Below are 15,752 nucleotides of genomic sequence, written 5' to 3' on the forward strand. Positions count from 1 at the left end.
ATGTCCCTTTTACATACATGGAAATACATTTGCATTTAAACAGAAAACAGGCTTTGCATGAATTGTAAAATAGTGGGCATATCTGCAAGTAGGATTGTAGGGTACTTTCCTTGGTGCTGAAAACATTACTGGTGTCTTCTTCGTCCTCTTGGGCTCACAATTCAAATGCTCTGGCATGTCATGCTATCACTCCTGGTTTCATTTACTAAGGCTGTCAATTCGTACATTTATTAACGCTTGAAAATCAATTGTTTTATTGATCATTATTACATGCTGAACTGTCTTCAAATGACAGTAGTGTTGACGCTTGTTATTACCCTGTCTTCATGGGAAATATTTTCGATGCCTTGGAACTCATATATTTACAACAAGTTTGATTTATCTTTTCCATGTCTAACAAAAATTTCAGATTATTCTCACTGTCATTTTCTGCAGTAAAATGTGACTATTTAGCGGGATTTTTTCCTCTTTACACAACTAGTTAAAGCAAACTTTAAGTCGTCTTTTAGTTCATTTAAAACATGAAGGTATACAATGTATTACACGTGTTGTGATATGAGACACGTGGTGTGCAACTCGAATTTTGAAACCATTTTAATTTCTAAATTTTAACGCGTGGGGTCGCTGATGACCACATGTTTTTGTGAGCTCGGTGTTTTCAGTCTCCTCCTTTCCGTGTGAAGCGTCAGCAGACTGCGAGTGCTTTGTGAGAGGAAAACGAGTGGCGATGAAAAGAAGAGTACAGGATTGTATGGGATTATAAATGCTGTCCGATCGAGTGGCGTTTTATGGATGCATATATTTTGTATCGCGTCACTTTCTTTGAAAGCAGCGATGGGCAGTAGTAGTAGGAGTAGCGGAATACTCCGCTGGCTGTTCATCCTGTTTTTATCTGACTGGTCTGCTGCTCAGATATCCTACTCGGTTTCCGAGGAGGTGGACAAAGGGACTGTGGTGGGGAATCTTGCAAAGGATTTAAATGTCAACGTTCGGGAGCTGCAAACGAGGAATCTGAATATCGTGTCTGGGTACAGTAAGAAATATTTCGAGACGAATTTTAAAACGGGGGATCTTTATGTTAATGAGCAAATAGACCGCGAGGAGCTTTGTCCAACCACGATCAAATGCACGCTAAACTTAGAGGCTATACTGAGTAATCCTATGGTACTCCACCGCATTGAGGTGGTAATTGTTGATTTAAATGACAACGCACCTGCCTTCGTCGAGAAGTCATATTCACTTAACATATCTGAATTATCACCTACGGGCGAACACTTTTTGCTTCCCTTGGCTCTTGATGCAGATACGGGAAGCCATTCAGTAAAGACGTACAGGCTGAGTTCAAATGAATACTTCTCACTAGATGTACAGAGCGGCGGAGAACAAAGTGTATCCGCTGAATTAGTGCTACTAAAAGCTTTAGATCGTGAAAAACAAGCCGTTATTAAACTAACGCTGACCGCTGTAGATGGTGGAAAGCCACCTAAAACCGGAACCTTACACATACATGTAAATGTCCTGGATGCCAATGATAACACGCCGTCATTTAGTAAAACCCTTTACAAGGCACGGGTAAATGAAAACGCGCCAGCTGGATCATTAGTGATTCAACTAAGTGCCACGGATTTAGACGAAGGAGACAACGGGAGGCTCACTTATTCTTTTGTCAAGCGTGGAAACTTCAATCCTGCAGATGTGTTTTTCATTAATGCCGAAACTGGGGAGATCACGGTAAAGGGTCATTTGGATTACGAAGCACAGTCAGCATATGATATTCATGTTCAAGCAACAGACCAAGGGGGTTTGGCTCGAAGTGCAAATGGAAAGCTGCTGGTGGAGCTAGTTGATGCGAACGACAATGTCCCAGAAATTGTGGTGACGTCACTCATGAACCCGGTTAAAGAAGATGCTGAAATAGGAAGCGTTGTCGCATTAGTGACGGTGACTGATACAGATGGAGGAAAAAACGGCCAGGCTCGCTGTACACTTATCGGGTCTGCACCTTTTAAGCTAACTTCCAATTATAAAAATTATTACTCTTTAGTTGTAGATGGACCTCTTGATAGAGAAGGACACTCTTTTTATAGTGTCACGATTATGGCTGCTGATGAAGGGACCCCGCCTCTATCCAGCACCAACGTTATTACTGTTCAGGTTTCTGATGTAAACGATAACGCGCCTCGTTTCCTTGAACCCGTGATTAATATTTATGTAAAAGAAAACAGTCCCGTTGGAGCTCGTATCTATACGATAACTGCAGTCGATTCTGACATAAATGAAAACGCGAAAGTAACATACTCATTAGATGGTGATTCAAAAACTATTTCGCTAACTTCAGTTGTAAACATCAACTCAGAGACTGGAGATATAGTAGGCCTGCAGTCTTTTAACTATGAGGAGTTAAAAACGTTTCAGTTTAAAGTTCAGGCCACAGACTCTGGTGTTCCTCCGCTCAGCAGCAACGTGACTGTGAACGTTTTAATCCTGGATGAAAATGACAATAATCCAACAATTCTCGCGCCCTATTCTGAGCACGGCTCCGTTAACAGTGAGAGCATCCCCTATTCTGCTGAAGCGGGATACTTTGTGGCAAAGATCAGGGCTGTAGACGCAGACTCTGGATACAATGCGCTGCTTTCTTATCACCTGTCTGAGCCCAAAGGAAACAACCTCTTCCGGATCGGAACCAGCACCGGAGAAATCAGGACTAAGAGGAGAATGAGTGACAATGACCTGAAAACTCACCCCTTGGTGGTGTTGGTTTCTGATAACGGAGAACCCTCCCTGTCAGCTACTGTGTCTATTGATGTGGTGGTGGTTGAAAGCACAGCTGACATCCAGACTCAGTTCAGACACGTGCCCATAAAGGAGGAGAGCTTCTCTGATTTAAACCTGTATCTGCTGATCGCCATCGTGTCGGTGTCAGTGATCTTTCTGCTGAGTCTCATCAGTTTAATAGCTGTCAGATGCCACAGGACAGACGGCAGTTTCAGCAGGTACAGCGCCCCAATGATCACCACCCACCCTGACGGGAGCTGGTCTTACTCTAAATCTACTCAGCAGTATGACGTGTGTTTCAGCTCAGACACGCTGAAGAGTGACGTAGTGGTTTTTCCCGCGCCATTTCCGCCTGTAGATGCTGAGCTGATCAGTATAAACGGAGGAGACACTTTTACCAGAACTCAGACTTTACCCAGCACAGACAAGGTGAGTTGTTTGTAACCCAAGAGTAGTTTGCTGATTGTTCGTGATATTAATTGTATGTATGTTTGAGAAAGCAACTCGATACAAAGTATTACTTTAGCGGATATAAATCATCAATCACCTGACAGATTTTTTCCTCTAGAAAATCCATTCACTAGTATGATGCTGGATGTTGGGGAGTTCATGTGGGATATTCTTCGAAATAGTTGCTGAATAATAGTATTTTAAGCTGAGAAAGAATTGATTAAGTTCCATCTCTGTCATACTGCTGACCAGCGGGGACGCTGTCCATGGTGCTGAACTCTGGATTGTGTTTTCGCGTGCACGAAAAAGGCTGCCTTATATTATATCATATTATCAACATAAAATCAATACTTTGCCACTGAAATAGATGTATCTGCTACTTTGACCTTCTGCACAAATATAGGCTATATTTAAGCATATCATATTCATGTTTTCATATATTAGCACCAAAATAACTGTTGGTGTCGCTCGAGACCACACTATTCTGTGGCTGCTTTTTTTCCCCAGACTCCTCCTCTCCGTACGAAGCATCAGCAGTCCACAGTGCTTTGTCAGAAAACACACAAACGGTCACAGGACAGCAAAGGCTTCGTCTGTTATTTACCTTAAGTGCGGACATGTTTGAAAATGATTATTTCTTTCATTCTGTGGCAGCGATGGGACGTAGAGGACTAACAGTCACGGTCTGGATACAAATAATAGCGTTGCTTTGTTTGTGTGATGAGTCTACAGCGCAGCTCTCGTTCTCCGTTTCCGAGGAGGTTGACAAAGGAACGGTCGTGGGAAATCTCGCTAAGGATTTACAAATGAATGTTCACGAATTGGAAAAACGGGATGTACGAGTTGTATCTGGGAATTCTCAGAAATATTTCGACTTGGATTTAAAAACGGGTGCTCTATATGTTTGCGATAGGATTGATCGTGAAGAGCTCTGTCCAAATACGGTAAAATGTTCCCTGAATATAGAAGCCATTCTGAGCCACCCGATGCATCTGCATCGCATAGAGGTACAAATTATTGACATTAACGATAATGCACCATCTTTTCGTGAGAAAGAAAAGACTTTCAATATTTCGGAATCATCTTTTACCGGGGAGAGATATTTACTCCCAATGGCAAACGACGCAGACACGGGCAGTAACTCGGTTAAGAGTTACAAACTGAGTCCAAATGAGTATTTCTCACTGGACGTACAGAGCGGCGGACAGCACAGTGAGTCTGCTGAGCTAGTGCTACAGAAATCTTTAGACAGGGAGAAACAGTCGGTTATCCACCTTACATTAACTGCTCTGGACGGAGGAAAACCTGCCCGGTCAGGGACATTAAAAATAGTGGTACATGTTATGGATGTGAACGACAATGCTCCAGTATTCAGTCAACCTCTGTATAAGGCCCAGGTCACTGAAAATGCACCATTTCAGACATCCATACTGACTGTAACTGCTACGGATTTTGATGAAGGAATAAATGGTGAGATTATGTATTCATTTATTGAGAGGGGAAATTTCAATCCTGAAGTTTTGTTCTCAATAAACCCAGACACAGGGGAAATAACTGTAACAGGAAAAGTAGACTATGAAGAGAATACAGCATATGATATCCGTGTACAGGCAAGAGATAAGGGTATGCCTTCTCGAAGTGTGCATGGTAAAGTGTTAGTGGAAGTAACTGATGTTAATGACAATATACCTGAAATCATTATCACCTCTCTTATGAGCCCAGTTAAAGAAGATGCTGAGGTAGGGACAGTGGTCGCCTTGGTGACTGTGACTGACAAAGATGGGGGTAATAATGGTCTCACTTCTGCTACAATTCTCGGGTCAGTGCCTTTTAAACTAAAGCTAAACTACAAAAGTTATTATTCATTAGCAGTCGATGGACCCCTTGACAGAGAGAGTTTTTCTCAATATAATGTTACCGTCATAGCTAGTGATGAAGGCACTCCACCTCTCTCCGTCACCAGTGTTATTCCAGTTTACATTTCTGATGTGAATGACAACGCCCCGTTATTCTCAGAATCTGTGATTAATGTATATGTGAATGAGAATAGTGCAGTGGGAGCTACTATCTTTACTATAACGGCAGTTGATCGTGATATAGAAGAAAATGCAAAAGTAACGTATTCTTCATTAGATGGCATTTCAAAAACTATTCCGCTAAATTCTGTTGCAAACATTAACTCAGAGACTGGAGATATAGTCAGCCTGCAGTCTTTTAACTACGAGGAATTAAAAACATTTCAGTTTAAAGTTCAGGCCACAGACTCTGGTGTTCCTCCGCTCAGCAGCAACGTGACGGTGAACGTTTTAATCCTGGATGAAAATGACAATAATCCAACAATTCTGGCGCCCTATTCTGAGCACGGCTCCGTTAACAGTGAGAGCATCCCCTATTCTGCTGAAGCGGGATACTTTGTGGCAAAGATCAGGGCTGTAGACGCAGACTCTGGATACAATGCGCTGCTTTCTTATCACCTGTCTGAGCCCAAAGGAAACAACCTCTTCCGGATCGGAACCAGCACCGGAGAAATCAGGACTAAGAGGAGAATGAGTGACAATGACCTGAAAACTCACCCCTTGGTGGTGTTGGTTTCTGATAACGGAGAACCCTCCCTGTCAGCTACTGTGTCTATTGATGTGGTGGTGGTTGAAAGCACAGCTGACATCCAGACTCAGTTCAGACACGTGCCCATAAAGGAGGAGAGCTTCTCTGATTTAAACCTGTATCTGCTGATCGCCATCGTGTTGGTGTCAGTGATCTTTCTGCTGAGTCTCATCAGTTTAATAGCTGTCAGATGCCACAGGACAGACGGCAGTTTCAGCAGGTACAGCGCGCCCAATGATCACCACCACCCACCCTGACGGGAGCTGGTCTTACTCTAAATCTACTCAGCAGTATGACGTGTGTTTCAGCTCAGACACGCTGAAGAGTGACGTAGTGGTTTTCCCCGCACAGTTTCCGCCTGTAGATGCTGAGCTGATCAGTATTAACGGAGGAGACACTTTTACCAGAACTCAGACTTTACCCAGCACAGACAAGGTAAGGGTGATGGCACATGAATCACAGGGGTTTGTGAGTGATTTAAGGCTTTACTTTTTCACATAATGTGGTTTGATTCCTAAAGCAGGTAACTGTTTAAGGACCACAATGAAAATAAGTCTTAGACTTGTGTTGTCCTCGACAATAGTGTAATTGTGTGTGATCTAATGTACTTCTTCTCATTATGCAAATTTAAGGGGACTCATCTATTTAAAAATAGTATAGTCTTTATTTGTTCTTCTGTGACCTGTTGGTCAGTTACTTTAATTTGCATCATGCAACACTTTCCAACATTTAAAAAAATATATATTTAGCCTATTAGCCTGTCTATTATGGCCACCTAGTCTTTCTAGAATGCCATGTGCGCTTGTTGCTTTTCCTGTGACTTTAAGACGCTTAAGATGTGATTACTTTAATTAAGCTTAAGATTTAATACTTCATCAATTAATCTTTTCTTGCCTCTGACTTCAAAATGACCACTAGATGTCGCTATCAGCTCAAAGAGTTAAAACACTATCTGTGCTACGGTCCTCCCCTTCCGTTTAATAGAGGCGTTAGTAATTCTTTGTTCATCGTAGCAGTAGAGAACATCCTCACTGTATGAAGGGCTCCGATCTGGATCTATTTGGGCAATGGTACCGCTGGAGTGATTTTTTTCGAATTACTTGTTTAGCAGCCTATGGGCAGAATGCAACAAGGAAATATTTTTCGGATGTGGATTTATTTATTGTTCCATGTATCTCACATATGTAGTCTCGCAGCAGCACAGACTGTGTATTCTGTTACGGAGGAATCGAGCCCGGGTACCACTGTGGGGAATTTGGCGAAAGACTTGCATCTAGATGTACAAGAATTGGAAACTAGGGGTTTTCAGATTTCAGGACCTAATACGAGATATTTCGAAGCAAATGTTAAGACTGGGATACTTTTGGTGAAAGACAGAATAGACCGAGAGGAGCTCTGCTCTCGCAATGTGAAGTGTTCTCTGGAAGTTGAAGCCATTGTGAACTCTCCGCTGAATCTCTATCGCTTTGAGGTTAAAATTTTGGATATTAACGACAATGCACCCGCATTTCGGATACCGGGAACTGTTTTGAACGTGTCCGAGTCAGCATTTCCTGGTGAAAGATTTACATTAGCAAAGGCCTTCGATGCAGATGTCGGCAGTTATTCGGTTAAGGGCTACAAGCTGAGTCAAAATGAACATTTCACCCTGGATGTACAGAATGGTGGAGAGGCGACTATATCTGCTGAAATGGTGCTGCAGAAAGCCTTAGACCGTGAGAAACAGACAGTTATCAAACTAACATTGACCGCTGTAGATGGAGGAAAACCTCCTAAATCAGGCACATTACATATCACAGTTAATGTGCAAGATGTAAATGATAATATTCCGATTTTTGACAAGCCGCTGTACAAAGCCACATTGCTCGAGAACACGCCGCAAGGTGCCACCGTAATTTCTGTGCATGCTCAGGATTTAGATGAGGGTCCTAACGGAGAAATACTGTATTCTTTTATAAATCACGACAGTGATAATGATATTGACAAATTTGCCATTAATCCAGTAACGGGGGAGATTACGGTAAATGGTGAATTGGATCACGAAAAAAGCAATGCAGTTGAAATACGTGTCCAAGCGAAAGACAAAGGCGCAAATGCAAGAGCATCTCATTGTAAAGTACTCGTTGAAATCACGGATGTTAATGATAATCCACCAGAAATATCAGTAACATCCTTAGTCAACGTAGTGAGGGAAGACGCACCCCTAGACACAATGGTTGGACTTATAACAGTGAGAGATAACGACTCAAATAAAAATGGCGTTGTTCAGGTTAGAATAGTTGATTCAGTGCCGTTTACAATTAAGAACACGTATAAAAATCATTACTCTTTGGTCGTAGACGGAACTCTAGACAGAGAACGAGCTTCTCAATATAATGTGACAATATCAGCGACTGACGAAGGGGTTCCGCCTCTTTCCAGTACAAGCGTTATTACAGTCCACGTGTCTGATGTCAATGACAACGCACCTCATTTTAAAGAGCCTGTAATAAACATTTTCGTCAAAGAGAACAGTCCCGTGGGGGCTGTTATCTATACTATGACTGCAGATGATCCGGATGTAGACGAAAATGCAAAAATAACGTTTTCAGTAAATAATAATCATAAAAACAATTTAATAGGATCAGTAATAAACATCAACTCAGAGACTGGAGATATAGTCAGCCTGCAGTCTTTTAACTACGAGGAGTTAAAAACGTTTCAGTTTAAAGTTCAGGCCACAGACTCTGGTGTTCCTCCGCTCAGCAGCAACGTGACTGTGAACGTTTTAATTCTGGATGAAAATGACAATAATCCAACAATTCTCGCGCCCTATTCTGAGCACGGCTCCGTTAACAGTGAGACCCCCTATTCTGCTGAAGCGGGATACTTTGTGGCAAAGATCAGGGCTGTAGACGCAGACTCTGGATACAATGCGCTGCTTTCTTATCACCTGTCTGAGCCCAAAGGAAACAACCTCTTCCGGATCGGAACCAGCACCGGAGAAATCAGGACTAAGAGGAGAATGAGTGACAATGACCTGAAAACTCACCCCTTGGTGGTGTTGGTTTCTGATAACGGAGAACCCTCCCTGTCAGCTACTGTGTCTATTGATGTGGTGGTGGTTGAAAGCACAGCTGACATCCAGACTCAGTTCAGACACGTGCCCATAAAGGAGGAGAGCTTCTCTGATTTAAACCTGTATCTGCTGATCGCCATCGTGTCGGTGTCAGTGATCTTTCTGCTGAGTCTCATCAGTTTAATAGCTGTCAGATGCCACAGGACAGACGGCAGTTTCAGCAGGTACAGCGCCCCAATGATCACCACCCACCCTGACGGGAGCTGGTCTTACTCTAAGTCTACTCAGCAGTATGACGTGTGTTTCAGCTCAGACACGCTGAAGAGTGACGTAGTGGTTTTCCCCGCACAGTTTCCGCCTGTAGATGCTGAGCTGATCAGTATTAACGGAGGAGACACTTTTACCAGAACTCAGACTTTACCCAATAAAGAAAAGGTAAGATGTACCCCCCCACACACACACACTAGGTTTTATTTTGTTTTCCTTTTGTATACACCGTCTCCTACAGTATCTAAATTATTACCTCTGCTGGTCTGTGGAAGAAATGTTTCCTATTATTTGTTTCAGTACCCTACTTTTTCTTCCTTCCTTGACTGCTTTTGGCATTAGCACTATCCATGGTCCTGAAATCGCGGGGGCCTGTTAGAGCGTCTTTGTCACAACAGCGCGCTTGTTATCCCACTGAGCACAGCACAAAACAGTGTTGGTAGTGCTGCCAAAAACTATTATCATAACTAAATTAGAATTTTTTTTCAATTTTTCATTTAATATCAAAACCTAATAAAGTAAAACTAGGTACAACTTGTGAGTAATGTCATGAAAAGCAACAGTTCAGCATTTCTGGCAGCAACAGAATTCATAAACAACTCTTCATTGTGAAGGTTAAATTAATGATAATGTGTACTTCAGTTCAGTTTAGTTTCTTCATAAAACAGTTAAGTACACTCCTAAAACATAATGGTTATATGTGAAATGGCCCACCTTAAGTTATCGAAGCTTGAGAATAGAGGCCCAGTCACTAACACCTAACCAAAGACAGTAAGAACTAAATACCCTAACCCAAACTACTAAATGGTCCCAAGACATGTAATCCCATCAGTGTAAACATATGGCAAGTGGAAATAACAGTACAATTTAAATGGATGTTTGAGTAGAATAACTAGTTTAGAAGTCCCCAGCCATTTAGGTTATTCAAGCTTGAACATACTTTAGTAGTATTCTGCTGCCTTAAGCTCTTTTTGAAAGCAAACACAGAAATAAATGTTGTTTGGTGTTTTCAATCTCATTCCATACCTGTGGATCTCAGCAAACCACACTACACTTCGTACATTTAAGATTACGTTTTTACCCTTTGTAAGATGCTTTTTCCTAGTCGTATTTGCGGGGGAAAGTAAATCAGAATGTCACAAAGTCATTGAGCATATTTTATTAATAGTAATAATAATTACATTTATATAGCTTTATCATAGACACTCAAAGTGATTAAGGGGGGCTACTCTCTACCACCACCAATACCAAAACCATATTTACAACACTATAGAAGATAGATAGATAGATAGATAGATAGATAGATAGATAGATAGATAGATAGATAGATAGATACTTTATCATTGCCATGCAACAGTGGCAATTGTTTTGAAATAGCAAGGTAGCTCATATCCAGCGCAAAAGAAAAAGAAGCTCAGTTGCCCAGCATATCAAGTAGCCCAACAGGCACACAGTACAATGATTAATGTACCAGTCCAAACAAGTCCAGTTCGGCTTCAGACCAGTGCCTGCAGAGCAATACAGCTCAGTATATAGGGACAGCCATCTTGAGATTCAGTACTCACCATCAGTAGACTTGAAATGTGTTTCCGAAGTTGTAGCTTACTCCCTCCGAGCCACAGGGAGGACAGCAGTTGTTAGCTAGTCAACTTGGATTCACTGCGGTTAGCATGGATTCGAATGGCGACCAATTCCCTGAAAAAAAGGGTACTTGTGTATTAAAAAGGCACAGCAACTTATCAAACCACGCATGTATCACCACACTTCTGCAACGTCAATTTCAACGGTAGAAACATTGATTTTGCTAACTCACAGTGGTTGTTGTAACAAGTTTCTGCCCTGAGAAGTTTGGCGCGCTAATAGCTCAAGATATGTATGTCCCATTAAAGTTGCTAAAGGCTCGTATGTTGAAAACCTACTGAAAGCAGATAAGTTGAACTGCTTAGCAACCGGTCAGGCGAAATAAGTTGATGATATGCGGGTGTTCATGTAACAGAAACGCAGCTTTGTCTCATATTGTCCAAAATCTCAGAATGTCAACAAGACGCTTAAAACTCTTCTTCTTCGCTCACTGGCGATGCGGTGGTCAGAAGGTTCTGCGCTCAGTGCTGCCACTGATGGCTTGAAGTTGTATTGCAACCATTCTGATAGTATTACGTTAGCTGTCGGCCACAAGCGAGGACATTTTGGACTTCACATGGGGTGTATTGTTTTGCATAAAAATCACCCCAGTCGATCCGAGTAAGTGTTGATTTTGTTACTTTACAAGCGCCAGTTTCTACCGACTGTTGAGGTTGAGGTCACGTGTGATTAACGTTTGGCTAATTACAAACCCTGCTTCTTTATGTGAATGAACTCATGGCTAGGTTGGAAAACCAGAAGTAAACAGAGTTAGTGACCATGCTTTTTGATGACCTATGACTTGGTTTCTTTTTGTGCTTAGTGAAACCAATAAGTAGCCTGAATGTTTCTTGATGGAGGGCTTCTGTGGCATTACACATAGGGAATTATTGACAGCAGCTATGTTTCACGTTGTTTTGATTTGCTTTAGTTTAGATGATTAGACTACACGTTTGACCTGTTTCTGCCTCGGTGCTCTATTCAGTTATACGCATTTGTCCTAGTTCTGCATTCAAACTGTATGTTATCAGGTGTCAGTGCACTGTCTCACTCACAAATTAACTTTAGGCCTAGCTCTTGATTATCTATCGATCTATTTCTCTAATTTATATAGCCTAATCACAAGGCAAATCTACTATAAAAAGAGATACCACTCCATATCTGATTGAGCTTTTCTTTGTATTTTGTTCATAGTTTGTGTTAGAGGCATTTCACATACACACAGGAGTTTTCTTCAGTTATTCTGGCTCATTATTTTTTTTTAGCTCAGGTTGAAATTTGGAGGGGTATGCTGGAAATGATATGAGGTCACCAAACTCAGTGCATTCATAGGCTTTTTTCACAGCAGATATTTTGAGTTGTCATACTAGGAAAAGCACAAGTGTTACTGATAACATTAACGATTGTTTGTTCAAGTGTGACAGTGTGAGCCGAGGCATGCACAGTACCAGAACCCTGAACCTGTAGCAGCTGAATGGAATTCAGCTAGCACAAATGTGTTATTACCTGTGCTTACTATGTTCATGTCAAAATGTCATCTGTGAAGAAGGCCTATAAGAATGATTATGGTGTAATTTATCCCACCTCATCAGGTACAACAGGAATGTGAGGGCGATGTCAAGCAAGCACAATTTGTCTATGGCCACACTGCTGTAAGAGTTGGTCTAAGCAAAATAACCCACCTTTTTGGGTGGATTATGGGTGTGAAGGGTTGATAAATCTTCAGCCTTCACTCATATTTTTTTCTATTCCAGCAATTGAATGTTTCTCCTGAGATGTTTCCATCAGCTTCTCTTGAGTCACACATTATCCTTAGTCCTATTCACCATTACAGCTTTTAATTCTCTACTGCTTTTACTTATATTTCTGCATTCTACCCAGAGCAATTTCTTACATACTTTTTGTTGTTGTTTAAGTAACATTTCCCTTAAAAATTCACTGCTGTAATATAGGTTTATGTTTTGAAGTTATTATGCTATGCCCATTTGTCTTTCTATTATAGCTGTTAGGAATTGCACTTCAAGACCCCAATACATACTGTTGTAATAATGTTATACTTAGTGTGTGATAGTGAACTTCTAATAATAGATAAACACCATGAGGAAGTTTCACTTTTAGCCAAGCCATATTTTTTACTTTCAATATAAATTAATAGTGAGCCTGGGGAATTACATGTTCCTTTGATGTTGTTTTTTCTGACCCTGCTCTCAAAATACAACTGCTTAAAACGTATTTTTTTATTAAAATAACGTTCACATCCTCAGAATTCCTTTATTTTTTCCTAATCTTGCCTGCTCTGTTTCCCCATTTTATTGCTCTGCAATATCAAGACATTTTCCTTTTTCTCTTCCTCCTACTGCTCCATGCTGCCGGATCACTTTCCCCTCCCCCTCTCCTTCACCAGCTCTCCTGAGAAGGGGAGCAGCTGAGAGAACTAACAGGGAATTAACGTCCATCTCTGCAGACATGTGTCATCAGATTTAGAACGCTGTAAACACGATCTAATATATTTTCATTAACATCCCTAATGTTTGTACAGAGTATAGAGGCAACCTTGATCCGCTCATGCCCAGTAGGCCTAGGACAGAGGCGCCGCGTGTATTCTGTTTTGGTTTAATTTGTCAGTGTTTAAATCTAGCTTTTCATGTACATTTGTGTGGCATTCGTGCAGGCCTATTTAATGATGTTGTAATTGCTCCTTACTGCTGGAGTGTGTTCAGATATTCCCGGTGAAGCTCACAGTACATTGTGGTAGTGCATTTATGATGCTTTAGAGTCAGATGATGTGACCTCATTTTAGGGAGTGGCCCAGAACAAACAAGCATGGACTAATCTGTCACAACTTCGTTCGTTTGGTTGGTTTCGTGTGACGGAGACTGAAACCGGGCTTTCTGCGCTCTCAACCAGACTTTACATATTGCAGGCGATGCGAATGGGCTGTGTGAAGCTCATACTCTTAAATGGGTCAGCGCGTGGTTTAAAAATGGCAGCGCGCTACATCCGCCATCTGAATGAACCTGTGTGGTATGTGCCTGCCTCTCTCTCCGATACAGGCTCTGCTATACTGTATGTACAAGCTATCCATACCGTGGTTCCTGAAACAATGCCTAGAGCTGTCTCTGCGTAAAAGGCGTTCAGTATGTGTTCTGTATGCTGCAGCTCACTGTGAATTTGAGTGAGTGAGAGAGGGGGGGAGGGGCAGGTAATTTTCCGCAGCAGCAGCAGCAGGGAGCTTCAGTACCGATCGAGGTATCAGCTCCGCTCGGCTCAGCTCTCCCTCCTTCTCTGCTCTGCGGCTGGGCGGGGCCGACAACACCTAGTGTCAATCACAGCCAAACCGGTTGGGCGGGGCAAAGGACCAGGGTGGATGAGGAGGAGAGGCTTTTATCCATGCAGCTATCAGAACATCATGTGTCTGTGTCGATGTGTTGTGTTACAGGATATTTTTATGGAGCGGCAAGACTGTGTTTTTTTCTTCTCCATAGGGCAGATATTGCCTGCTGTGTGATTTGTAGAACTACGATAATAATAAAATATACACATTGCACACAAAGAGCTATTGGGAGAGCTATAGCTTTTTGGCAGTATGTATAACATGATGACTTTTATGATGGGGTTTAGAGTGTGTATTCGGTAAAAGCTTCTAACTCTGTCTCCCGGTGCTGCATTAAATTATTGATTCTACAGTACATTATTGTGGTTGAGGCATACAGCTAAGTGGTTCACAGCTCATAGATTGTAGTCCTACAGTTATGATGTAGCATTCACCTAAGTCAGTGGTGGAGTACACAGATGGGTTTGACAGATGGGCCAAAGGCATGACGTATTAATGTCCTTACCTCACCAGTTTTAATCCAAGGTGACATAGCAGCAGAGTGATTCATAGAAAATATATGAACTCTTCTTTATTTATCTCTGTGTCTGTCACACACACCTCTTATGTAGCACTTCCTGTTTTTCTCATTTACAAGGGTGTGTCCTTGTGTGTGAGTGAGGTTAGCGCTGCTATCTGTGGTTACCATGGAGACTGTACTGAGCCATAATGAAATGATGAACTAGTCTTGTTTCCAGGGAGCTGCCAGTATGTACCCGCCCCCACCCAGACATCAGTCCCAGCATGTGCTTCACTATAGATGCAAGCAGGAAGGAAACAGGGTGGACACAATGGGGGGCAGGGGAGATGGAGAGAGACAAAGAGAAAGATGCCAACCAAAGACGTGCAGCATCTTGAGCAGAAATGCCAAGTCAGACGAAGGGTAAAGGAAGTGAGAAAGCGAAGGAGAAGTGCGTGTGATTAGAAAAATCAGTTCTAAAAAGGGAGAGGGTTTTAGGGAAAGTCACAAATACAGCAGCACAGACTCAAGCCTTGAGCATGATATAGTGAGAAAACTGGAGCTTCTGAGGAGGACATGGACAAAAAACACATTAAATACATGCCCCGCAGCTGAGTGAGAATATCACAGGCTTACAATTGGTCACAGATAAAAGGAAGAACTTATCACTACCCCTTCCCTTCTCCCCCACTTCATCCAACCCGTCCTCCATCTGTGCTCCCTCTTAGTGGCATCGGGATGTTGTTGCCGTCATTAGATCAGCTTTGTCATGCTCCGAACCACGGGTTCCATCCTCTCCCATCCGGCAAGTATACAAAGCCAGGGCATCCTAAGAGGGAAGTATCCAAAGCCTGCCTGCGTTTTCTGATAGCTTTGTTCAGTGCCACAACAAGAATCTGTTTGATGTATGCACAGGCTGAACCAGGACAACCAAGGAACTGTTTAACCCTTACAGGGCCCCAGAGGGACGGATTTGGGCTGCTTTTAGTTCTCTCAGGCCCTTTATTTTTGAAAGCAACGTACACAAGGGATAAGCACAAACAAACATACCCAAAGAATGCCTCCTCTATCCGCTTACTGTGTTTCCACCTGAGTAAAAGGATTGTGATTACCATGGGACTTTTGTTCTCTGAGATTTAAAG

General features: G+C 42.1%; 1 protein-coding gene across 11 annotated transcripts in view; it reads left to right on the forward strand.

Annotated features, from left to right (window-relative positions):
• Positions 1-15,752, forward strand: part of LOC120567189 (protocadherin alpha-C2-like) — a 153,391-nt gene that overhangs the window by 106,699 nt on the left and 30,940 nt on the right. The window contains exons 1-2 of one of the 11 annotated variants that reach the window (XM_039814068.1): positions 594-3,207; positions 6,268-6,349. The exons of 8 other annotated variants lie outside the window; for them this stretch is intronic. In XM_039814068.1, the coding sequence (XP_039670002.1) occupies positions 793-3,207; positions 6,268-6,333 (2,481 nt within the window). In that variant the 5' untranslated portion in view covers positions 594-792 and the 3' untranslated portion in view covers positions 6,334-6,349. Of the gene's footprint in view, positions 1-593; positions 3,208-6,267; positions 6,350-6,635; positions 9,326-15,752 lie in introns of those variants that run through there. 2 more of the 11 variants (XM_039814058.1, XM_039814061.1) reach the window with 2 other exon arrangements.

This window comes from Perca fluviatilis, chromosome 10, assembly GCF_010015445.1.
Source record: "Perca fluviatilis chromosome 10, GENO_Pfluv_1.0, whole genome shotgun sequence".
In the NCBI taxonomy this organism is placed as follows: domain Eukaryota; kingdom Metazoa; phylum Chordata; class Actinopteri; order Perciformes; family Percidae; genus Perca; species Perca fluviatilis.